We start from the raw sequence: 26,768 nt of genomic DNA on the forward strand, positions 1-26,768 counted from the left end.
ATTCCCTCTGCTTGGACGGCGCGGGGGAAAACAGGCTCCTAGAGCCGTATTTCTTCGGTGCAACCAACTCAGAATGAGTTCCTCCGCCCCTGCGTGCTCAACGAGTCGGCACACCTGGCACTCAACTCCATTTAAAGCCTTACAACTTGAGCGAACTCTCCCGGTGGCTCTCCTCACCCGGCTCCCCTTACACGCCACCTCCCCATGCCACGCCCCAGTCCGCGTTGCTCATTGGCCTCGTGACCTGCCAATCCGAACCACGTCGGCTAGAGCAAAGACCGCGAAAAAGCGCGTACACCTGGCTCCGGGAGCGCGCGCCTAACGTCCGCAAGCAGCAGGAGGCGCGCGAGGTGCTGCGGCCCAGCGGCCGGGAGTCTGGGAGGAACCTCATTTACATAACAGCCGCCCCTCTGTCTCCTGGCGCGGGCGGAGTCCCGCCCCTCGTCCAACTTGAAATCTGTTGGGCCACCGGCTAGTCACTCCGACCCAGGCAAGCCCGCAGTGGAGCTGGAAGAGTTTGTGGGGGCGGTCCCGGGAGCGGATTGGGTCTGGGAGTTCCCGGAGGCGGCTATAAGAACCGGGAACTGGGCACCGGGAGCGGGGAGTTGTTGGTAGTGTTCGGTGTGCGGCGACCGTTAGTTGACGCCGCGGGGTTCGTCTCCCTGGTTTTCGCGTCCTAACATCGCTCACCTTTCAGTCAGGATGTCTGCCCGCGGCCCGGCTATCGGCATCGACCTGGGCACCACCTACTCGTGCGTGGGGGTCTTCCAACATGGCAAGGTGGAGATCATCGCCAACGACCAGGGCAACCGCACCACCCCCAGCTACGTGGCCTTCACGGACACCGAGCGCCTCATCGGCGACGCCGCCAAGAACCAGGTGGCCATGAACCCCACCAACACCATCTTCGACGCCAAGAGGCTGATCGGACGGAAGTTCGAGGACGCCACCGTGCAGTCGGACATGAAACACTGGCCGTTCCGGGTAGTGAGCGAGGGAGGCAAGCCCAAAGTGCAAGTGGAGTACAAGGGGGAGACCAAGACTTTCTTCCCGGAGGAGATATCCTCCATGGTCCTCACAAAGATGAAGGAGATCGCGGAAGCCTACCTGGGCGGCAAGGTGCACAGCGCGGTCATCACGGTCCCGGCCTATTTCAACGACTCGCAGCGCCAGGCCACCAAGGACGCGGGCACCATCACGGGGCTCAACGTGCTGCGAATCATCAATGAACCCACGGCGGCGGCCATAGCCTATGGCCTCGACAAGAAGGGCTGCGCGGGCGGCGAGAAGAACGTGCTCATATTTGACCTGGGCGGCGGCACCTTCGACGTGTCCATTCTGACCATCGAGGATGGCATTTTTGAGGTGAAGTCCACGGCCGGCGACACCCATCTGGGCGGCGAGGACTTCGACAACCGCATGGTGAGCCACCTGGCGGAGGAGTTCAAGCGCAAGCACAAGAAGGACATTGGGTCCAACAAGCGCGCCGTGAGGCGGCTGCGCACCGCCTGCGAGCGCGCCAAGCGCACGCTGAGCTCGTCCACGCAGGCGAGCATCGAGATCGACTCGCTCTACGAGGGCGTGGACTTCTACACGTCCATCACCCGCGCCCGCTTCGAGGAGCTCAATGCCGACCTCTTCCGCGGGACCCTGGAGCCGGTGGAGAAGGCGCTGCGCGACGCCAAGCTGGACAAGGGCCAGATCCAGGAGATTGTGCTGGTGGGCGGCTCCACTCGTATCCCCAAGATCCAGAAGCTGCTGCAGGATTTCTTCAACGGCAAGGAGCTGAACAAGAGCATCAACCCCGACGAGGCCGTGGCCTATGGTGCCGCGGTGCAGGCGGCCATCCTCATCGGCGACAAATCGGAGAACGTGCAGGACCTGCTGCTACTCGACGTGACCCCGCTGTCGCTGGGCATCGAGACAGCTGGCGGTGTCATGACCCCACTCATCAAGAGGAACACCACGATCCCCACCAAGCAGACGCAAACCTTCACCACCTACTCAGACAACCAGAGCAGCGTGCTGGTGCAGGTATATGAGGGCGAACGGGCCATGACCAAGGACAATAACCTGCTGGGCAAGTTCGACCTGACCGGGATTCCCCCTGCTCCCCGCGGGGTGCCCCAGATCGAGGTTACCTTCGACATCGACGCCAACGGCATCCTTAACGTTACCGCCGCCGACAAGAGCACCGGTAAGGAAAACAAAATCACCATTACCAACGACAAAGGTCGTCTGAGCAAGGACGACATTGACCGGATGGTGCAGGAGGCGGAGCGGTACAAGTCGGAGGATGAGGCGAATCGCGACCGAGTCGCGGCCAAAAACGCCGTGGAGTCCTGTACCTACAACATCAAGCAGACGGTGGAAGACGAGAAACTGAGGGGCAAGATTAGCGAGCAGGACAAAAGCAAGATCCTCGACAAGTGTCAGGAGGTGATCAACTGGCTCGACCGAAACCAGATGGCAGAAAAAGATGAGTTTGAACACAAGCAGAAAGAGCTCGAAAGAGTTTGCAACCCCATCATCAGCAAACTTTACCAAGGCGGTCCTGGCGGCGGCGGCGGCGGCAGCGGTGGAGGTTCAGGAGCCTCCGGGGGACCGACCATCGAAGAAGTGGACTAAGCTTGCACTCAAGTCAGCGTAAACCTCTTTGCCTTTCTCTTAGTTTTCTTTTTTCTTTCTTTGAAATGTCCTTGTGCCAAGTATGAGATCTATTACTGGAAGTCTTTAGATTGGTGTATGCAAATGGAGGTGCAACAACTTAGGTTAATTATAAAAGGTTAGTTACAAAGTTTGGTTTTTAAAAACATTATTTGAGGTTTCTCTTTAATGCATTTTGTGTGTTTGCTGACTTGAGCATTTTTGATTAGTTGGTGCATGGAGATTTGACTGAGATGAGAAACTTGAAGTTTGCACACCTGTTTTATAGAAGCTTGGAAACAATAAAATATATAGGAGCTTGAATTGTTTATTTTTATGTACTACTTTGAACATTGCAGTAATGTTAAGGACAGGTATCCTTTTGGAAACAAATGCACAAATACCAATTTAAAGTAAAGCTGATATTGATCTCAAAATTACTGTCTTGGAGTTTTCCGTTTTCCTTCCTTTATATTTTACCCATATTAGTCTTCTTTAAGATATTAGTATGATGTGAAATTTATCTAACCAATCTTGTTTAATTCCCAGATGAGGGTGCTGCCTTGAATTCCAACAACTTAAGGGGAGAAGAATCTGGGTAAACTTCACCCACCCTTAAATACAGAAACCTGAGTGGGGGTCTTCATAGTGTACCCAAACTCTCCTACAACTTAAGTGTGCAAATGAAAATTCACCTGAATATTCCAGGAAAACATGAGCTATAGTCTGGGGTTAAGTATAAAATGTGTCTTTAACAAAAGCTGGGCAGAAGTTGTCTTATAATTGCCAAAGGAATTATGGAAACAAGTTACTTTTTGTGACATACAGGAGCCTGAAACAAGAGACAGCAGGCGAGTTTTGAAGTAACTTAATATTGAGTATACATTTAGTCAAACTTGTTTAATTTTCTAGTAAAACAGCTCAACTTCTGAGCTTATGGCAAATTCTAGTAGCATGTTTCCAGCAGAATTACTTGGGTAGGGAAACAGATATATGTTTTTTTTTTTTTTTTTTCTGATTTGGGAATCAATGCTTTTGCAATACTTGCTTTAAATCACTACAATAGATTTCTTTTTAAAAAGGCAAACTGTACTAGATAGTCTTGTATTTTGTTAATATACAGCTTGTCCATTTTCCTTCATAACCAATTTGTGATTGTTATAGATAGGAATATTGCAGCCCTTTGGTGATCCACGATCCTGGACTTAAGCTTTAAAATTCACATCCTTTGGAGAAAGGAATTCATTTTTATTTTTTAGTGAAATGACCTGTCTACTCCTTTCTTATTCTCTTTAAGGAGAACTTGTGAGAAATTCAGTAAAACCAATAGGAAAATGCATAGTGAACCTAATGTTTCTATTGCACATAGACATTTTGATATCTTTCCAAATGATATAGGTTTGCTTCATGTTGCTCATGATAGTTATGAAAGCTGTATCTTCAATTTAGTAGTGGACTCATCTATGTCATGCAGAGAGATTAATTTTATGAATCACAGTATGGGTAATAATTTTAAAACTACGTAAGAAGTTAGCCTAAGAATACTGGCCTTTGGTAATGACCCTTTCACACAAGAGCTGACTCTTAAGTACAGATAAGATTTTTTTTTTCCTTTTTAGCAAGCCTCATTTGGGGAGGGAGAGGAAGATAAATAGGCAATGGTGAAGCTGCTTCAAAATAAACTTAAACACCCCTTTTTTTTTTTTTTAAAGGAAACTGCTTTTTATACTCTGAAAAGCTGTAGATAATTCCAATTTATCAGTGCTGGAGTCACATTGGTGGAAATTTTTCAGCAATGACCATTTAAGGATGTTTCATGGACTACAGGCATAAATATTTGACAAACTACTATGGTTAATTGTAGCTTTACAGTGATGTTTACTGTGAGCTTTATCGAGATAATACCCATTCTGTTCCCTTTTTATTAGTCCTTTTTTTGTTGAAAGTGTTCATTCCTTGCTCTAAATTCAGAATATAATGGAGTCCTTCTGTAAGTGCAGTTTGGTGTAAGTATGACTCATTTTACACCTCACTTAAGGGATTAGTTTCTAAAGTATCCAAAAATGACCATTGGTAGTCTTTGATCCTATGGCCTGGCCTCTGGTAACTTGCTATAATACTAACATCAATCTGGGTAGATACTTCATTTTCTATTATTTTGAGAAGTAATTTGTAAAACTCCTACCATTCTTGAGAGTGTTTCTTATTTAATTTTCTCTTTTCAAGTTACCTAGATTTGCATATTCCTAAAATAAAACCACCAAAGTAGCCATTCACTTTCCAAGGGTCAGTTGAAACTGGTAACTTGATAACTCCTGGAACTCCTTAGCAGATGTTAGATGAGCCATAGTCAAATAACAGTGGAAAAAGTACTTGATGTTAGGATGGGGCTAAATTACAGTTTAAGGAATAACTAGTATCACTTGAACTTATTAGTGGGTTATGTTCGGGACTAGTGGTCATGACTAAAGCAAATTCAATATGTATATATACATATATACAGAATGTTAAGGGATGGAAGGATTATATTTCTCCAACAGGCATTTATCTGAAATTCCTATCTGAATGTTTGATTAATATAATTGTCCCTGTTTTGAGGGAACAAATCTAGACACTTGTCAAACGACACAACCAGTTGTCTACAGTATTTGACATGTGAAATTTCAAAACAAACTCACTTGAAATTTTTTATAGTATTAATTTGATATGTATAATGAAAATGCATTAAAACTTGTATGTTAGGAAATAGTACTGCAATTTACACATGTAAATTTAACATGCACAGTGTGATATTTATTATGTTACCCATTCAATATGTCATGGAGACTTAATGAGAATTTCTTTTTTATGTTTAATCTTTTTTATAGATTTTTTTTTTTTTTTGAGACGGAGTTTCGCTCTTGTTACCCAGGCTGGAGTGCAATGGCGCGATCTCGGCTCACTGCAACCTCCGCCTCCTGGGTTCAGGCAATTCTCCTGCCTCAGCCTCCTGAGTAGCTGGGATTACAGGCACACACCACCATGCCCAGCTAATTTTTTTTGTATTTTTAGTAGAGACGGGGTTTCACCATGTTGACCAGGATGGTCTCGATCTCTTGACCTCGTGATCCACCTGTCTCGGCCTCCCAAAGTGCTGGGATTACAGGCGTGAGCCACCGCGCCCGGCCTATGTTTAATCTTGAATACAACCTGGCCATAGAGGTGAAATCAGAAAATCTATTTTTATGACTTTCCAATAGTAGACCTATAACATATTCTTACTTTAATGTAGTTTATAAAAGTTGTGTTGTGAGGCATGCTCCTCTTGCTTTTGAATATGATTTAAATTGAAGTTTAAAAATATCTCACATCTGGCCCAGTGCACTGTCTTATGCCTATAATCCTAACACTTTGGGAGGCCGAGGCTGGCAGATCACAAGGTGAGGAGATTGAGACCATCCTGGCTAACACAGTGAAACCCTGTCTCAACTCAAAATACAAAAAAAAAAATTAGCTGGGTGTGGTGGCAGGTGCCTGCAGTCCCAGCTACTTGGATGGCTGAGGCAGGAGAATCACTTGAACCAGGAGGCGGAGGTTGCAACGAGCGCAGATTGTGCCACTGTACTCCAGCCTGGGCAACAGATCAAGACTCCATCTCAAAAACAAACAAAAAAAACCCATCACATCCATATGTCACAATTGTTAAGGGAATATATATGTTTAGATTTATACACAGGACTATTCAGTTGTATATTTAATGTATAAATAGGTGTGAATAAACTTCTGAATTAGTTACAGAATTAGAAACTAGATGCAGAATTTTATTCCTTGAGGAAAATTTTGGATCTTCAGAAAAAGCCTAGTTTTTTTTGTTGTTGTTGTTTTTGAGACAGAGTCTCACTCTGTTGCCCAGGTTGGAGTGCAGTGGGGCCTTCTTGGCTCACTGCAATCTCCGCAATTCTCCTGCCTCAGCCCTCGGAGTAGCTGGGATTACAGGCATGCACCACCACACCCAGCTAATTTTTGTATTTTTAGTAGAGATGGTTTCAACATGTTGGCCAGGCTGGGCTTGAACTCCTGACCTCAGATGATCCGCCCACCTTGGCCTCCCAAAGTGCAGGGCTACAGTTTTGAGCCACTGTGACTGGCAAAAGCCCAGTATTCCTTTTTTTTGAGACAGCCTTGCTCTGTCACCCAGGCTGGAGTATAATGGCATCATGGCTCATTGCAACCTTTGCCTCCTAAGTTCAAGTGATTCTCCTGCCTCAGCCTCCTGAATGGCTGGGACTATGTAGTAGAGACGGTGTTTCCCCATGTTGACCAGGCTGGTCTGGAACTCCTGATCTCAAGTGATCCGCCTGCCTTGGCTTCCCAAAGTGCTGGCCTGAGCCCCCATGCCAGGCCCCAGTATTTATTCTTGATATAATTGTTTTGTTTTGTTTGAGACAGAGTCTCTCTTTGTTGCCCAGGCTGGAGTTCAGTGGAATAATCTTAGCTCACTGCAACCTCCGCCTACTGAGTTCAAGTGATTCTCCTGCTTCTGCCTTCAGAGTTGTTGGGATTATGGGCGTCTGCCACCATGTCCGGCTAATTTTTGTATTTTTAGTAGAGACGGGGTTTCACTGTGTTGGCCAGTCTGGTCTCGAACTCCTGACCTCAGATCATCCACCTGCCCCAGCCTCCCAAAGTGCTGGAATTAAAGGGCTGAGCCATCGCACTGGCCTTGATATAGCTTTTGAAATGGAAATATTTTAGGGTATATGCATTTCTGAAATTTATTAGGGTGATGCTTAATTTTAAAATGTCTTTCCCTTAGAATAAACCAAGATGTCATAGGCCCTTTCTTCCACCCCTTTTAGTGTTACGTTGTCTGTGAATTGAAGGGTTAGTAAATAAGCAATCAAAAATGGAGCTGCCGGCTGGGTGCTGTGGCTCATGCCTGTAATTCCAGCACTTTGGGAGGCCAAGGCAGGCAGATCACTTGAGGTCAGGAGTCCGAGACCAGCCTGGCCAGCATGATGAAACCCTTTCTCCACTAAAAATGCAAAAATCAGCCAGGCTTGGTGGTGCACCCCTGTAGTCCCAGCTATTCAGGAGGCTGAGGCAGGAGAAGTGCTTGAGCCTGGGAGGTGGAGGTTGCAGTGAGCAGAGGTTGCAGTACTGTACTCTAGCCTGGGCGACAGAGTGAGACCATGTCTCAAAACAAAAGAAATGAACAAACAAACAGGAGCTGCCATCTCCAGGTGTATAGTGTCACGAAAAACAATAATTTTAAAAAAATGAAGTTGCTAATTCAAAATTTTGCATTGCTGTTTTATTCTGTGGTAAGTTAATTTTTTAAGGTAGAATTATAACATTATAAAAATCTGTCAAGGCCAGGTGCAGTGGCTCACACCTGTAATCCCAGCACTTTGGGAGGCCAAGGTGGGAAGATCACAAGGTCAGGAGTTTGAGATCAGCCTGACCAACATGGTGAAACCCCATCTCTACTAAAAATAAAAAATTTAGCTGGGCAGTGGGGCCTTCTCGGCTGTAGTGGCATGCGCTTGTAGTCCTGTAGTCCCAGCTACTCAGGAGGCTGAGGCAGGAGAATGGCTTGAACCTGGGAGGCGGAGGTTGCAGTGATCCGAGATCGCACCACTGCACTCCTGCCTGGGTGACAGAGCGAGACTCCATCTCAAAAAAAAAGAAAAAATACACACACACAAAATGAAATCTGTCCATTATGACCTTTTTTTTTATAGTATTAGCATGCATTATATTCAATTAATGTCTTGGACCTAAAATCTGGGACCAGCAGTTCTATATTATATGCTCTTAGATCTCTTAGATAGCTGTATGACCTTGAGTTTCTCTTAATTAGGAAAAAAAAAAAAAAAAAAAAATTCACAGAACACTTGCAGTTATCAAATATTTTGAAGGTACCTTCATCCCTACTTTAAACATCATCAATTGTGGGTTTTTTCTTTAAAGGGAAAATTATATTTCCAGTTTTGGTTGTGAGTTTCTAATGTCATTTGAAAAGAAACCTAATTGGTGAAAAATCTAGCCTGGGAAATGGGTGGGTCACTTTTTAGAATAAGTACTGTCATGATTTTGAAATGTAAAAACAACCTTTTCTTCCTCCTTTTGTTTGAGATAAGGTGATAGAGAAGCATAAGATTGTCCCCTTCAGAGTTACTCAAACTTTCTCTTAAATATTATATCCCTCTATCACATGTGAAATAACTTCTGTAATTTTTAAGTAGATATTGTTTTGGGCTCTCAACTCTTACCTAAGTTTTGTGTATTAAACAGCCTAAGTTTATTCTGTGATAAGATATATAGATCTTAAGTTTTCTATCAGCACTTCTCCACACATTATTGGGATGAATTGAAGAGGTTTACTGACCCCTAGTGTGGTCTTCCCAATAAGGATTGTGAAATGATTGGATTGCCATCCAGATTCCTTGGTCTTTCTTCATCTTTTCTGGAGCTTCACCTCATTATTTCCCTGTCCTGTCCACCCCAAGTTATGTTCACTACTAGGTGAAAAGCTCTTGACGTACGGGATATTCTCAAGTGTGTCATCTTGTAGTAAGAAAGCCTTGTCTGCAGCCAGTAAATAGGTGGGTTTCCATATATCTGGACCAACTGAACAGGTGCCAGAATAGACTCAAGTGAGCAGAACATGAATCTAGATTATTACTCTTATTACTGTAGCCAGTAAAATTGTGTATTACCAAGTAGTGAGACTGGGAGAGTGGGAATAGAAGAAGCGGTGGGAAGCCTATTGACTTAATTTAAAAGTTTATGGGAGTATATACCCATTACTTATGAGCCTTTCATGCCAATTAAGCTGTGGTGATACAAAAGAATATACTAGGCATTCCCAATCATGTTGCATCATCTAGCATTGCTCACTCCGAGCTGGGAGGAAAAAAAATCAATCAGAATCAGCATTATCAACTCAGTTGCAAGAAGGAATTACTAGACATACTATCTGAAGAGTGTAAATGTAAAAAAAATATCAATTGAATATCCGTTGACACTAAGCAAGGTTCTTGGTTTTTGAGCAACACTACTTTTGAGTATTTCCCTGCTTCCCCACCTCGACCCTCCTCTCCCCATCATACTAGGTACAACCTGGATTTGAACTTAATAATAGTGCTAATCATGAAAGTTTGGAAAAAATGGATCTTTCTTCCCCATACGACTAAATATAGTTATTCCAATTAAAACAGTAAAATGAAAAACTTGATGAAGTTCACGGTTGGAATGCCATGAAGAATTATGCCTTGGGCGGCTTTACAATGGATAGGCCAGTAAGCTGCCACGGCTTTTAAGACTGGGAAATAGGGCACCGGGCTGGGCATTAGGGATCGCGGGAGAAGCCTGGGTGCGGCCGCAGCCTGCGCGGCCCAGGAGGGAAGCGACGCCTCGCCGGGCCCCGCCCCGCCCCGCGCACCGGGCCGCAGTGTGCTGGCGCCGGCGGGCGGTAGCCTTGGCGACGCCATGTACCGGGTGCCCGAGTTTTATGCGAGGAGGAAGCGGTTAGACGGGCAGACCCCTTACCTGATAGATGTAAGTGCAGCCCCGATCGCCCCCAAACCCAGGCTGGGCGCAAGGCGGGCCCTGCTGCCCCCAGTCCGCGCTCGGTGCCGCCTTTCCCGGCGCCGCGCCCCTTGCCCTCCTCCAGAGGCGGGTCGTCGCCTTCGCCCGGGCTGGCGGTTCTCGAAGACACATGGCCATATTTGCCTGGAAAAATAAAACTATAGCGGTGTATTTGACAGATGGTCAGAATTGAATTCTGGCTCCAGCGCAGGTAGTTAGGTATTTATGAAATCCCATCTCACCACCTCTAATTGGTTGGTTTCAAAATAAATAGCCCTACTGCTGGGGAAGCAGCCCGTTCGGGGTAGAAAGGCTGTTGAGGTGCTAGCTTCCACTGGTCAAAAGGTGTACTTATTTTTTGCCAATGCGTCTGAAGGGCGAGTTCAGTGCTGGAGACCAGAAGGCTTCAGAACCAGAAAGCTGAGGCTGCCCTGGGCATCAGTTTATTGTCTGAATTCCAATTAATTAGTAAATTTCTTTGATGAGCTATATGCAGTCTCAATTTCCTTTCTTCCTTTCTCCCCTTCCTTCCTCTTTTCCTACTTTCCTCCCTTCCTTTCTCCCTCCCCCTCCTTCCTGCCTTTCTACTGAAACCACACCTAAAATCAATCAGAGGAATAAAATTCTAGCTTCGAGTTTAACACTTTAGAATTCTACACTCTTAGTGAAAATGTAAAGAGGGACTAGTAGGAACCACTGTTTCTTGTTTCCTTCTTATTACTTAAAAGGTATGTTAGTAAGTAGAAATTATTGTTAAAGGTTTATTGTGGCATGTGGATTGCAAATTGAACTTTTAATTATTTTTGCTGCAAAAATTTTGTTTTTCAGCAGTTGGGATTACGATTAGGGGTGTAGTACTGGAAAGATGAAACCAGAACTCTTGAATTCAGAAGGTAAATTTTAACAAAACTTTATTAGAGTTTTTATAAAAATTACATGTGCCCAGAGTAAAAAAAAGAAAAAAAGCAATACAGAAGAGTATAAAGAATAATATCCACTGATACCTCACCATCTGGAGACAATCATTTCAGCAAACAGCCTTTCTCTGAACACTTATCAGCTGCTTCATATGGACCAGTCACTGTGCTAATCAGTTTACTAACTCTTTGAAACAGCTGCATGTTAATTAGTTTACAGATGAAGAAACTGAAGATTCAAAGGGTTAAGCGATTTGAGGAAAATTAAGTGACTTGGCCCAATCACACAGCTCAGAGGTGATTAAATGTAGGTCTGTTTGATTTGCAGAGTCCATGTTTTTAATTACTTTATAAAATTGCCTTTCTGAGTTACAGAAATATAGTTGTACATTAATGGGACCATATTAGACCTGCTGCAATAGATGGTGAATTTTGCAAGAGAAAATTACTAAATTAGAAAAACTGATTTTAATCTGTTAAGAAGACACTGACTCTTAAAAGTGTATAGCTAAGCTAATAATACTAGACACTATCTGTTGTGCACTGATTATGTGCCAAATATTTGCATATTTTTCCAATTTTTTTTTTTTTTTCTTTGAGATGGAGTTTCGCTCTTGTTGCCCAGGCTGGAATGCAATGGCACGATCTCGGCTCACCACAACCTCCACCTCCTGGGTTCAAGCAATTCTCCTGCCTCAGCCTCCCAAGTAGCTGGGATTACAGGCACGCGCCACCATGCCTGGCTAATTTTTTGGTGTTTTTAGTAGAGACAGGGTTTCTCCATGTTGGTCAAGCTGGTCTCGAACTCCTGACCTCAGGTGATCTGTCCGCCTCGGCCTGCCAAAGTGCTGGGATTACAGGCGTGAGCCACCGTGCCTGGCTAATTGTGTTTTTAGTAGAGACAGGGTTTTTCCATGTTGGTCAGGCTGGTCTCAAACTCCTGACCTCAGGTGATCTGTCCGCCTTGGCCTGCCAAAGTGCTGGGATTACAGGCGTGAGCCACCGTGCCTGGCCATATTTTTCCAATTCTTAAAACAGCTATGAAAAGTGAACATTAATATCCTCATTTTAGAGATGAAGAAACAAGGCTAAGGGAGATTAAGCAACTGAACCAAAGTCATACAGCCAGTAAGTAGCAGAACTGATAGTTTGAACCAAGATTTGTCTAATGCCTAAGCCCTTTTCGTGTACTCACTGTCTCCCTCAATTAGACAGTAAGCCCTGCAGTGGCAAGAACTGTCTTGCTCATTCTGTAGATGGTTCTAGATGGTCTCTGGAACCATCTACAGAACTTCTTAAGTAGGTACGCAACAAATGTTTATTAAGCATGTTCAAAGAAACTGCTAGATTCAAGCAGAGGTAGAGGCAGGCGACCAATTCGAAGGCCAGTTGTAGGATTACAGATAATTATACAAGTAAGCAATAGTGAGAGTTAGAATTAACTCCATGTTGGTAAAGATAGAAAGGCAAAGGACTAAGAAATATTTAAGAGAGAGGATTGACAGGATGTTTGTATAGGATTGATAGGATATGGGGATTGTATGTGAAGGGAGAAAGAAAAGCAGGTGTTTAGATTGGCTCCTAAGGCGTCTCTGACTGGGTGATCAGGTGGCTGATATTGCCCTTCACCCTACAGCATTAAAGTGACAAAACTGGCAGCTGGGTGCAGTGGCTCACGCCTGTAATCCCAGCACTTCGGGAGGCCGAGGCAGGCAGATCACCTGAGGTCAGGGGTTCGAGACCAGCCTGACCAACATGGTGAAACACAGTCACTACTAAAAATACAAAAAAGTTAGCCAGGCGCAGTAGCAGATGCCTGTAATACCAGCTACTTGGGAGGTTGAGGTGGGAGAGTTGCTAGAACCTGGGAGGTGGAGGTTGCAGCGAGCCAAGATCATGCCACTGCACTCCAGCCTGGGCGACAGAGCGAGACTCCATCTCATAAATAAAGTGACAAAACTGACCACGTGTTTCAGGTTGCTATGACTTGTTCACATGGATATGTCTTGGGCTGTTGGACAAATGGGGCTGGAAGTCAGGAAAGGAGTTGGCTAAGCAGACATATATAGTTACACTAGATGTTTATAGTTACATTATAAATATAATGACATGTTTCATGTTAAACAAATAATTCAAAGGCTTAACATTTTATTAGAGTCAAAATCAAAAGTTTACATTTTATAGAATATTTATTTCAGTATTTCTGAGCAACCTGTCACTTCAAAGCAGTAATTTCAGTTTCCTTTTTCAGCTTTGCCACAGAAGATTCTGTCCAGTGGCCTCTGAAACGTCACCCTCAGTAAGTAGGAGATAGACAGTAAGATAGCTTTGGGATTAGACAGACAGGACCATTACAGGAGTTAAAATACATGATAAAGCACAAGAGAATGTCTGTATAAATATAAGTGCCAACTTTTTTTTTTTTTTTGAGACATCAAGTTGCACACTTTAAGATTTATGCACTTTACTACATGTAAGTTATAACTAAAACATTCATTCCTGTTTCTCAGGCTGGAGGACAGTGGCATGATCTTGGTTCACTGCAGCCTCGACTTCCCAGGCTTAGGTGATTCTCCCATCTCAGCTTATTTTTTGTATTTTTAGTAGAGGCAGGTTTTCACCATGTTGCCCAGGCTGGTCTTGAACTCCTGGGCCCAGTGATCTGCCCTCCTAAACCTCCCAAAGTGCTGGGATTACAGGCGTGAGCGACTGTACTTGGCCCACCATTTTCCGTTTTCAATCTTCACATATATTTAAAGGCCATCTTAGTCCTCTCTTCTGATGATGAGCACTTTGGATCATACTTTTTACTTACTGAGTTTCTTTGTAAATGAAGTTAGTTGACAGTATTTTTTTTTTTTTTTTGAGATGGAGTTTCACTTTTTGTTGCCCAGGCTGGAGTGCAGTTGCGTGATCTTGGCTCACTGCAACCTCTGCCTCCCGGGTTCAAGGGATTCTCCTGTTTCAGCCTCTGGTGTAGCTGGGATTACAGGTGCCCATCACCACACCCAGCTAATTTTTGTATTTTTAGTAGAGATGGGGTTTCACCATGTTGGCCAGGCTGGTCTTGAACTCCTGACCTCAGGAATCCATCCGCCTTGGCCTCCCAAAGTCCTGGGACTACAGGTGTGAGCCACCGAGCCTGGCTGACAGTATTTTTAAAACTAATTTTCAGTGCGAATCTGACAACCCACCCCAAATGGTGCTATTTTATATTTGAGCCTAGTAATAAGTTCACAGATACCAGTTTCATATCTTTCATATTCATAAAGTATTCATATTCATAAACTAAAGTTTCTTTTGATTTGTTACCAAATTGTTCTTGAAATATGGCTTGATTTGATTTCCACTAATTTTGGAGAATACCTATGGGATGGTATGATTTAAAATACAGGTTACATGACATAATACAAAGCATGAGCAAAAGAGGCTAGACACAAAAATGTAAATACTGCATGATTACATTTGTATAAAAGTTTTAACAAATAGATAAAAAAAGAACTTTAATGATATGAGTAAATACAAAATAGTGGTTACCTTTAGGGGGTTATCAACTGGTGGCATTGGGAGACAGTATAAGGAAACCTTCTGAGGTGGTAGAAATGGCCCATATGTTGATCTGGGTGGTAGTTTTGTGGGTATATACATATTAAAAAATTCATCAAGTTGCACACTTTAAGATTTATGCACTTTACTACGCGTAAGTTATAACTAAAACAACAACAACAAAAAAAACTGCAAACCCCAGACTATGTGGTGTACACAAACTGGGGGGCAGTTACGGGAGGCGGAAAAGGAATATTATGAACAGATGGGGATCAGTCAGCCTGTTGTTGGTGGAGCTGCTTTGTGTTTAAGCAACTCAATATGGTGAGCCTTAGAGTGTCAGGATTACCTTGGGCGCATACCTGCTAAGGTAGAGGGAGGCAGACCCTTGTATATTTTATGTCAGAGTTGGTATTTGGATTCGTTGGAAATAGAGGTATTGGTTCCCTATTAAAAGTCTGAGCATATCCCATCACAAATTTTAAAATGTAGGTTTGAAGTAAGAGAGGACTCTTGAGCTGGAACACGCTTTTTCTGTCAGAGACAGTGCTACTGGAGACTTAATGTTACTCTAGTTGGTGGTGAAGGGGCAGGGCTGAGGCAGAGGTAGTTGAGAATAGACAGTGGTAGGGATGAAAACTGCAGAGGGAGCAGGCATATTCAGTGACTGCTCTCACACCTAGCAGGGCGAGATTAGAACTAGGCAGAACAGTTATGCAGCAATCCAAGAGGGTGGTGACTAGGACCCAGATGAGCTCTGGCAGGAGAATGGAGAGGTAAGCAGGGATGGGGAGAGGCAATAAGTGTGTGGAGGGGGTAAAGGATAACAAGATTTTTTTTTAATGCATACTATTCAAGGTGCCTGCCCGTAGGAACCCCAGGTTAAAAATCCAGTAGGCAGGAGTTTGGCCCTTAGGAGAAAGGCAAATGCAAAATTAGAGTGGGAAGTGGAATGATTGAGGCCAGAACCCTAGGAAATACCTACTTTAAAAAATTATGAAATATGTTTTTAAAAATCATTCTATTTAACTATTTTCTTGTTTGTCCAGAGAATACTCATCAGTGGCACTTGCAGCTACAGTGTTTACCCTGAGATGACTTTGCCACAAAATATCTCGCTTTTTAAAAATTATTTTCTCATTGCTCTAGTATATTGACTTTGGAAACAAAAGACATCATTCTGTTTATAGCATTCTGTTTTTAGTGGTATTTCCATTTACAAAACATAGTAATTGTCTATCACAGAAAATTTCAAATCCTAGAAAACATAGCATTCCTACATGTGATGTTAACATCGTTCTCGAACAGTTGTTGGCCTAAGATTCAGTTGATGAATATGATTTTTCTGAAATAGACGATTCTGATGATTAAGACAATTCTGATGTTAGTTCTGTTTAGAAATAACTCTAAGAATCGTTTTATATTTTATTTTCACCTGGAAAATCAGTCAGATTTGCTTCAGCCTCAAAGAGGGTATTTGTGTAAAATTAAATGGATGCTGCCAGTGAGCTACACTTTTTTTTTTTTTCTAAACAGGAAAAGGGTTAAAAACATCAGTGAGTGCCTGTAGTCCCAGTAAGTTGGGAGGTTGAAGGGGCAGGATTGCTTAAGACTAGGAATTTGAGGTTATAGTGTGCCATGATCACACCTGTGAATAACACTAGCCACTGTACTGCAGTCTGAGCAACATAGCAAGACCTCATCTCTTAAAAAAAAATATTGTAAAATACTAATAAGCAAAAACAAAACACAATCCCACCCAAGCAAGTAAGTTAACATCTTATGGTATACATAAATAGCTTTCCAAATCTTCAAACTTTCCCCTCTCTGTCTCTGTCTCTCTCTCCACACACACACACACACACACACACACACACACGCACACACCCCCTTTTTTTTTTTTTGTTTAAATTTGAGACGGCATCTCACTCTGTTACCCAGGCTGGAGTGTAATGGTACAACCTTGGCTCAGTGCAGCCTCAACCTCCTGGGCTCAAGCGATCCTCCTACCTCAGCCCCCACCACCCACCACCCACTGCCTCCCACCCCGCCCCCCGGCAAACAGCTGAAACTACGGGCACATGCCACCATGCCAAATTTTTTATATTTTTTTTGGTAGAGATGGGGTTTCGCCATCTTGCCCAGCCTGATCTGGAACTCCTGAGCTCAAGCGATCTGACCTGCCTCAGCCTCCCAAGGTCCTAGGATTACAGGTGTGAACCACCATCTCTGGCCCATTAAAACTTTTTATATTAGAAGATTTCAAATATATAAAGATAGGGAAGATGGTGTAATGAACCCCAAAGAACCCATAACACAGCATCAACAAGTACTGAATCAAAGTCAACTTCATATCTATACCTCTTTCTACCCGACTCCTCAATTATTTTGAAGAAAATCCTAGGCATCATGTCATCTGTAAATATTTCAGTATGTATCTCAAAAAATAAGCACTGTCTTAGAAAATACAACTGATGTAGGTTGGGAGTCTCAATATATAAAAGAAGAAGAAGAGGAAGGGGGAAGAGAACGAGGAGGGGGACAGAGAGGGGAAGGAGACGAATACAACTGAATTACTATTTATACACCTAAAAATACAAATGGTAATTCCTTAATATCATATATTCAGTTATAGTCAGTTGGTATTCAAATGTCCCCTGTTGTCTGATATTTTTAAAGTTTGTTTCAGTCTTTAAAATAAGGTTTGTACATTACAATTGGCTTGATATGTGTCTTAATTAGTGTACACATTTTAAGCCTTTGATAGATATCTTCATACTGCTCTCAAGAATAGGAGACAGGCAAGGAAAGAGGAATTGGCCAAAGAAAAAGAATGGGCTGGGCACAGTGGCTCACGCCTGTAATCCTAGCACTTTGGGAGGATCACGAGGTCAGGAGTCCGAGACCAGCCTGACCAACACAGTGAAACCCCATCCCTACTAAAAATACAAAAATTAGCCGGGTGTGTTGGCACACGCCTGTAATCCCAGCTACTCAGGAGGCTGAGGCACTAGAATCACTTGAACCCAGGAGGCAGAGGTTGCAGTGAGCTGAGATGGCACCTTTGTATTCCAGCCTGGGAACAAAGCTAGAATCTTTCTCTAAAAAAAAAACAACCAATGGTAGAAATTCAGTTGATAGATTACTAAAATTAAGATGGTGGCAGTGGCAAGAGAGGGAAATGGCTTCAAAAGATATTAAACAATTTAGTGATTAGTAAGCCATGAGGGGTGAGGGTGTTGGAGGAATCAAGGAAGACACCATTGTCCAGTGTGTGCTCCTGGTTTGATGGTGGTACTTATTTACTGACATGGGGGAAACAGGAGGTGGGAATACACAGTAAATGGGAATGTGTTTTAGACTGAGTTTGAGGTGCTTGTAAGACAGCTGGTTGACAGTGTTCAATAGACAGATGTGCCACTTTATAAGTCTGCAGAAAGACTTATTCAAGGCTCAGGCCTTGAATATAAATTTGTGAGTTACTGGTGCTAGTGAAGTAGAAGGAATTATTCAGAGGGAATGAGAAGAATAACCATGTGGAGCTCTGAGAAGGGCCCTCATGTAGGGAGGGAACATGCCTCAGAGAAGGAGCTTTTGGTCTGGGTGCGGTGGCTGATGCCTGTAATCCCTGCACTTTGGGAAGCCGAGGTGGGTGGATCATCAGAGGTCAGTAGTTCGAGACCAGCCTGACCAACATGATAAAACGTTGTCGCTACTAAAAATACAAAAAAAATTTAGCTGGGCATGGTGGCACACACTATAATCCTGGCTACTCAGGAGGAGAATCGCTTGGACCTGGGTGATGGCGGTTGCAGTGAGCGGAGATTGCGCCACTGGACTCCAGCCTGGAGACAGAGTGAGACTCTGTCTTAAAAAAAAAAGAAAAAAAAGAAAAGAAAAGAAAAGGAGCTTTTGAAGGAGACCAGTAAATTGTAGCCAGAGAGAGGGGAGGAAAATGGAGTGTCCTGAATCCAAGTATCTGTTACACAAAGTAACAGCTTGATCTCAGGGGCATTCAAGTTTTATCCCATCAACTTAAGACCCTGAAAGTTCTGACGTTTTAGTCCTCTTCCACTTGGGGTAGGCCAACTTTTATACCCACTAGCCAAGAGCAATCCTAGTCTTCTAGGTTTTCTCAAGTTCAGATCAAGAAAAGATGATCCCTTTCCCCTCCCCCAGCTTGAATTTCCTGACCTCTCTCCTGGTCAAATGACATAGGAAATCTTACCCTCAGAGACAACCTAGCTCCCTACTCACAGGCAAGTCTTGCCTTACTTTTGCAGATTATAATGTGATGGAGATGACTATCAGAATACAACAGGATACCCATAACTCTGTGCAAGAAATGCCAGGGAAAGGGTGGCCATTATTTCTTAATAGGTAGTTAAGAAAGAACAGTGGCGAGTGGTTTGAAGGGAGACCTGGGTTCACATCCTAGCTCTGCCCCTTACTAGGTGGTTATCAATTGTCAAGTTACTTAGCCTCAATAATTCTCAGTTCCTTCATCTATAAAATGCAATAATAATGCCTCACGAGAAGTAAATGAGGGTGTTGGTATAGTTCATCAGCCTTCATGCCCACTTCTTTCTTATTTGGTAAAGAGAAATACTTTTACTCACAGGCGTCATCTAGGTTGGCCCATGAGGCAGGCTTTTCTCTCTGACATAGTACCTGCTGTCCTTTCCTTTCTTGCTTCAAGTGGTCCTGTTCTAAAGCTGGGCGAGAACCAGCAGTCTGTCTGAATCTTTGCAAAGGTCATGGACTCCCCTGAGGATATAAAACCAAGGAAACACTACTCTTTCATCATGGCCTGAGAGAAGACTCTCTGAGAGCCATCAAAGAAATCTAACTGTGTGGAAACCAAGAATTTTCCAGACTTCTGCATTTCCGTGATGAATTCTAGAGAGAAAATATGAATTTCTTTCCTGTTTACTTCAAGGCAAAGGGGAATGACATGATTATATTCTAATATTAGAAAAGTGCATCCACCTTGTACTCTGGAGACAGTAGGAGGGTACAGGCTAACTAGCCTAGACTGTGGTTTGGGCACGAATCAGAGGTACAATTCACAGTGGAATTTTCAATTACTGGCTGGGCACAGTGGCTCATGCCTGTAATCCCAGCACTTTGGGAGATCGAGGTGGGTGGATCACCTGAGGTCAGGAGTTTGAGATCAGCCTGGCCAGCGTGGTGAAATCCCCATCTCTACCAAAAATACAAAAATTAGCAGGATGTGGTGGCACGCACCTGTAATCCCAGCTACACGGGAGGCTGAGGCAAGAGAATTGCTTGAACCCAGGATGAAGAGGTTGCAGTGAGCTGAGATTGTGCCACTCCAGCCTAGGTGACAGAGTGAGACTCAGTTTCAAAAAAAAAAATTCATGAAAAAAATGAAAAAAAAAATTTGTAAACTCGAACCACAAATGAAAAAAGAAATTCGGTTATTACTCGTGTTGCTTCTTGGTGATTCCAAACGCATTGTGAGCATAGGTGCCTTCAGGGCTATGGCAGAGCACTCACTCACAAAGTAGAACCTGTCTCACCAGCCAAGCTAGAGAATGACTTCAGTGGGGTGAAAGCCACTCAGACAAGTGTGAAGTAGAGAAGGTGTGTCCAGAGGTCAGAGCATAAGGACTAAAAGTTTAGCAGTAAATGTCAGACTATTGGCTAAGGGCAGACACTGCCTACCAGTTTCTACCACTGGGACATGGGTCAGCCTCTCCAAGCCTTAGTTCTCCATCAGTAAAATGACAGCCTTATTCTAGATGATTCTTTTTATTTCCAATAACCCCAAAATTCTATGATTTTATTTTTTATTTTATTCATTTATTTATTTTTGAGATGCAATTTCGCTCTTGTTGCCCAGACTGGAGTGCAATGGTGCAATCTCTGCTCACCACAACCTCTGCCTCCTGGGTTCAAGCGATTCTCCTGCCTCAGCCTCCCTGAGGAAGGAGACCCCCTAATCCCGAGCTTCTAAGGCCATTTCTCCTTTAGTCTTCTACACTGCATCTCAAAAGGAGAAGTTAAAAGTCAGCCAGATGAGGCAGGAGAATTGCCTGAATTCAGAAGGCGGAGGTTGCGGTGAGCCGAGATCGCGCCATTGCACTCCAGCCTGGGTAACAAGAGCGAAACTCCGTCTCAAAAAAAAAAAAGTCAGCCAGAGGAGGGACAGGTAGGTGCTGCCGTCAGGTCTAAAGGATTAAACCTCCTATGCTGACCACAACCCTATCTATAGATAACGGACACGATACAGAGGAATTTTCCCTGGAAGGCATTGTTCTTGCTCAACTGCTCAGACCCCCACCTAGTCATGTCCCCCATGCTCTTGACTGTCTCACATGTGCACCTCTCAGACTCGGTTTTCTTTGTCGGAAGAGCTCAGTTGTTGAGGCATCTATGCGGCTGCAACTCCTGGCTGAATACAATTACCACTTCCTTCCCGTTTTGGTGTTCGAGAGGTTTGTTTGTGGCCCTCCTGCTTCATCCCGAGTAGCTGGGATTACAGGCATGCGCTACCATGCTCAGCTAATTTTGTATTTTTAGTAGGGATGGGGTTTCTCTTTGTTGGTCTGGCTGATCTCGGATTCTTGACCTCAGGTGATCCACCCGCCTCGGCCTCCCAAAATGCTGGGATTACAGGCATGAGCCACCGCGTCCGGCCCCGCTTTTTTATTTTATTTTTAGACTGGGTCTCACTCTGTCACCCAGGCTGGCTGGAGTGCAGTGGTGTGATCCCAGCTCACTGCAATCTCCACTTCCTGGGCTCAGGCAATTCTCCCATCCCAGCCTTCCAAGTTGCTGGGAGCACAGGCACGTGCTACCACACCCAACTAATTTTTTTTTTTTTTTTTTTTTAATTTTTAGTAGAGACGGAGTTTCACTATGTTGCCCAGGCTGGTCTCAAACTCCTGGGCTCAAGCCATTTACTGGACTCAGCTTCCTCCCAAAGTGCTGGGATTACAGATGTGAGCCACCAACCCTGGCCAATTTTCTGGTTTTATAGTTCCAAGTTCATCTGACTTAGTTCATAGACTTACCTAGATAAATAAGATAGTCCCAACTGTATCCTTTCAAATTCCTTATTTTAAGGCTTTCTTGTCTCAAAACATCTCAGGCAAATGCAAGAAACTTTGAATTATAGGGATGGGGCTGAGAAAAGGGGGAGGAAACACAGTTTCATTTGACATTAACTTATATTTAGTGTTTCTATCTTCTCTCATCTTCTAGGGAAGAGAAACAGGAGAGAGCTGGGAACAGCTGGGGCTTCCTTAGTCTGTATATCTCTATCAATGTTTTGAAAAGTTATGCAGGTAATACATTTTTATAAAAAATTCAAATAATGCAGAAGTATACAGATGTGGAATTGAGATCCTTTATTACCCTCTCTCTCCTTCCTGCCCCCTCTGATCCCCCACTCATCTCTGGAGGTAGCCACCATCAACGTTTGGCATGTTTCCATTTCTTTTTCCCTGCACACCTCCATCCTCAGTATTTTAGCACATCCTGCCCCACAAATACCCATTTCATGGAGACCAGTGATAAGAGCAGCACCAAAAAGAATGAAAAGCTTAGAAATCATCACTGGCCAACTTGGTGCCAGTTGTCTTAAAAAAAAAAAGAAAACAGTGGGAAAAAAAAATCATTCCCTTGAGGTAACATTATGTTCATGCTTTTAGGAGCTAACCTACAACATGAATATTGCCAGGCAGTTGGGGAAACTCCTGGAAGAAGAAAGTACCAAGCTGATTTTATTATTCCCACGGGGAGGTATTTCTCTAACAAAATTTCTTTGTGGGATTTACTAAGGAGATAATAAAGTTCTCATGATTAATATCCATCTTTAGAGAATGGATAAAGTTGAGGGGAAGTGCTTCTATTACTGCATCTGCCTCTCAGCTAAACAGAGGGACACATAACTTTGGGCAGAGGGTAAGCTTCTACATTGTGTTATCAGTGTGGCATTGTGATAACTCACAATGGATTTGGCAGACACCATGGTTCTCCCAGAAAATGTACTATCTATAAGGCAGGAACCTTGTCTTGATAGTCTTCAAAAGACTTTTCTCTGTTTTTCTGTTAGCATTTGCTGAGACTCCCGAGAGTCTGTGCAATGGTTCTAATTAGAAATCATCTTATTTTCAATGTCATAGCAATTCCTAACACATAGTAGATCATCAGAATAGATTTGTTATTTAATTGGGTTTCTTTGTTAGTCAAACTCATTATGGCTTAGTAGTGCTTGTACAACATGCTAAGAAACTCTGAGTTAAGTAGAAGGTCCTAAACCTACCTGGAGATGGAGATGGCTGAGGCCTTTAGAAGAGTCCATGGCAGCCAATACTGAGATTGCTATTTGGGAGGCAGGATTGCCTGGTGGCTGAGCACAAGGCTCTGTGGCTAAAAACCTAGGCACCAGTCCTGACTTTGCCAGTTGCTGTTATTTTAGTCAAGTCACTTAATCTCTTTTTAAGCTTCCATTTTTCTTATATGTAAAAATGGTGATAATATTTTGTGTTAGAGTTTCTACAAGGGTTAAATGAGATTTGTGCCTAAAAGCACATGTCATATATATTAAGTACCTCAATAAATAATCTTTCCAAATTTTTCAAGAGCTTTCTGTTTCTTAGGAAGTTACTACAAGATTTTCAAATGTTCTATGTGTGGTGGTATTGTGGAGACTGCTGATGGTTAGAGGCTGAATGTAAAGTCTGAAGTTTTAATTTTTTCTCTAGGTAAGTGTTCAGTATGTAAATACATGAATTGAACATTGCTATGTCTCAGATTCTCTTCAACTTCTGCTGATAATATATGCTAGCCCTAAGATTATGAGTTATGATATGATTTGACTTGTTTGCCCCTGGAAGAAGTGAAGTCCCTAATTATCTCATTTTGATTGCAGTTTTACACCTGCAGTAGAACTCAAGGAAAAAGGAAAGAAAGGCAAAGCAGTTCACTTTGCAGAAATCGACGGTCCAGCTTCAGACAGGTAGATTAACTTCTCAACCATGCCAGAGTTGCTGATAGCCCCTCTCAGTGGAATGGCTTCAGCCTTCACAAACTACGAAAATACCATTCCTATTATTCTAGGTTGCAACCTGAGTACCCGTCAAAGAGAGAACATGCACTGTTTCAGAATTGTGGTGGGAATTCCAATAGTCTCAATGAATGTATCCTGTTAACCTGGCTGTCAGCACATCTTCAACTTTTTACAGTTTCTTAAAATTTGAAAATGATAGGCTGGGCATAGTGGTTCACACCTGTAATCCAAGCACTTTGGAGGCCAAGGTGGGCGGATCACCTGAGGTTGGGAGTTCAAGACCAGCCTGACCAACATGGTGAAACCCTGTCTTAAAAAAAAAATTTTGAAAATGATAGGTACACCAGAATAGATGATTTAAATGATCTATTTTGGATGATATTTGTATTTAATTTTTATATCAGGCAGTGAGCATCCTGCTTGCCTTAACATAGTAAATATAATGTTTAATAAAAAGCATTCTGAAATCATCTTACGTCAAACAAAACCCATGTATGACACTCAGGCCCTTGTTAATAAATGCTTCTTGCACGTCAGGCTAGATTAAATCCAACTAAAATATTTTAAAACACAACACTACTAGAAACTGTTATATTCCAAAACAGGTTGACAGATAAAAGGCTTGCTGCAAGAGAGGGTAAGTCAGCTAAAGCTTTAGAGAAACGAGGTCAACAGGACACCATTACACTCGACGATGTTAAACGTGAGTAACCGTTTTCTAATCCATACATAAACATCCGTCATCTATACATAACATCCATGCATAAACATATCATGTGTGACTCTCAGGCAGCTTTTGTCCCTCTCTCAATCGTCCATTTTCTCTTTTCAGTTGTTACTTTGCTTTTGCTACAAGATACTGAGATGCAGCGGATCTATGCTTTTACAACATTTATGAAGTATGTATTGCTTGTGAGGCATTTCAGATCTTTTTTCCTTTATTTTTCAGTAACTCCATCTGGTAAGTGATGACAAATCTGATTTTTAGAGGAAGAGCGTGAGGCTGGTCTATGCAAGCCATCCTCTCACCTAGTCACAAACACTGCAACCAAAGAGTCAGGGAGAGGAAGCCAGAAGTCACGGGAACCCCAGACAAAGTCCCAGGGCAAGGACTATGGAGAGCATGCAGTCAGAGTCTCACATGGACTGCATTATTTTTACATAAGAGTTAAAGGATATACCCATTTACTGGCCTGGTGTGGCAGCTCATGCCTGTAATCCCAGCACTTTGGGAGGCTGAGGCGGGGAGATCACCTGAGGTCAGGAGTTTGAGACCAGCCTGGCCAACATGGTGAAACCCCATCCCTACTGAAAATACAAATGGCCAGGCGTGGTGGCTCACGTCTGTAATCCCAGCACTTTGGGAGGCCTATTGAGATTCACTCGGGGTGGTTGGCAAAATATTACAGAAAATAGTAAAGATATATTAGAGAAAGTTATAGTCTCAAGCCTTTTGGAAGGCCAAAGGGTTTTATTGGGGCTGGTTGAAGGCAGCCGCCTCGTTAACATTAGCATAGGAAAGAGATTAGAGACTGACCAAAAGGCCTTACCCCACACACATTTGTCTCCACTGTGTTTACTCAAGTTAATTTTGTGCTGGGTGGTCTCTCCAGGAGGATTAAAGGGGAATTACTTATTAATTACATTTATTCTGGGCCCCAGAACCAAAAGCTTTTGCCAGTTGTAAAACCATTCTCTTAACCATGTTAATTATCCACAAGTGTGTTAACTTAGAACCTCTATCATAATGTCTAGGGAATAAATGTGTGGATGAGCAGGGAATCTAGGTCGATTGGTTATATTTTGCCCTCTGAAAGCAGCCAGCGGCCATTCCCTAGCCCACTTGAAACAGCCTAATGGTGTGAGAGTGCATTTATTCATCCGTGGTTGAGTCAGGGTCTGCAGGTCAGACTTCCACGGTGGTGGGACCCACGTCTCAGGTGGTGACCCCAACGTGATCAAAGGCACAGAGGCCAAGGCCGGTGGATCACGAGGTCAGGAGTTCGAGACCAGCTTGGCCAATGTGGTGAAACCCCATCTCTACTAAAAATACAAAAATTAGCCGGGTGTGGTGGCACACCACCTGTAATCCTCGCTACTCAGGAGGCTGAGGCAGGAGAATTACTTGAACCCGGGAGGCGGAGGTTGCAGTGAGCTGAGATCATGCCACTGCACTCCAACCTAGGCAACAGAGCAAGACTCCATCTCAGGAAGAAAAAAAAAAAAACATTAGCAGGGTGTGGTGGTAGACGCCTGTAATCCTAGATACTTGGGAGATTAAGGCAGGAGAATTGCTTAAACCTGAGAGGCAGAGGTTGCAGTGAGCCGAGACTGTGCCACTGTACTCCATCCTGGGCAACAGAGCAAGACTCCTTCTCAAAAAAAAAAAAAAAAAAAAGGATTTACCCATTTACTGAAGATCAATTTTCTCTCCACTAGTTATGTTTGGCAGCCCCAGGATATGCTAGGTGTGTGACTCTAGGTAAGCTTCTTGACCTTTCTAAGCCTGTCTCCTCATCTACAAAATTGGAAAGTAATTGTGTAATTGTATCCCCTTTGTATGGCTGTGCATGGCTGTGCCTCATGTGGCCCCTACACCGTAAACGCTCAGTGAGAGTTGGGTGCCCGATACCACTGGCACCCCTCTCCATTCTCTCAGCACACACAAGCAGGCTGCTGTGGCAACTGCCTGAGACTCAGCCTGAAGGCCTCATTCCACCACAGGAGCACGCTCAGCCTGACTGCAGGGCAAGCTCAGAGCTAGGGAGTCAGTGCCCTAAAAGCAGCTCTCACTCAGTGCCCTGCTGGAGGAGTTGGTAGGTAAACTGAGATGTTTTCCACACTGTCTCCCAGCGTCCCCGCAGGACTGAACTCCACTTACTTCGTTAACACCCTCTTCGTTGGCTTCCTTTCTTTTCCTGTCTCATTTCCCCACTTTCCTACTGATGTTTCCTGAGATCACTTCCCAACAAAACGATTCACTTTCAAGTCTTTGTCCCAGTGTCTGTTGCGGGGAACCCAACCTGAGACCGGGAGTTATTAATATC

The 26,768-nt window shown here is 43.6% G+C and overlaps 2 protein-coding genes across 2 annotated transcripts in view; both read left to right on the forward strand.

Annotated features, from left to right (window-relative positions):
* The first annotated feature begins 584 nt into the window (after window positions 1-584).
* HSPA2 (heat shock protein family A (Hsp70) member 2) lies at window positions 585-3,082 on the forward strand. Its single transcript, XM_012464164.2, has one exon. The coding sequence runs from the start codon at window positions 703-705 to the stop codon at window positions 2,626-2,628; it is 1,926 nt and encodes a 641-aa protein (XP_012319587.1). The 5' UTR covers window positions 585-702; the 3' UTR covers window positions 2,629-3,082.
* A 7,037-nt stretch (window positions 3,083-10,119) lies between these two features.
* PPP1R36 (protein phosphatase 1 regulatory subunit 36) overlaps window positions 10,120-26,768 on the forward strand; it is a 44,995-nt gene continuing 28,346 nt past the window's right edge. Inside the window, 6 exon segments of the mRNA XM_021669061.2 lie at window positions 10,120-10,188; window positions 11,047-11,111; window positions 13,387-13,434; window positions 23,584-23,670; window positions 24,327-24,424; window positions 24,554-24,620. Coding sequence (XP_021524736.2) covers window positions 10,120-10,188; window positions 11,047-11,111; window positions 13,387-13,434; window positions 23,584-23,670; window positions 24,327-24,424; window positions 24,554-24,620 — 434 coding nt within the window.

The sequence above is a fragment of the Aotus nancymaae genome, unplaced genomic scaffold (assembly GCF_030222135.1).
Source record: "Aotus nancymaae isolate 86718 unplaced genomic scaffold, 86718_ANA_hifiasm-v0.15.2.pri h1tg000011l, whole genome shotgun sequence".
NCBI classification, from domain to species: Eukaryota; Metazoa; Chordata; class Mammalia; order Primates; family Aotidae; genus Aotus; species Aotus nancymaae.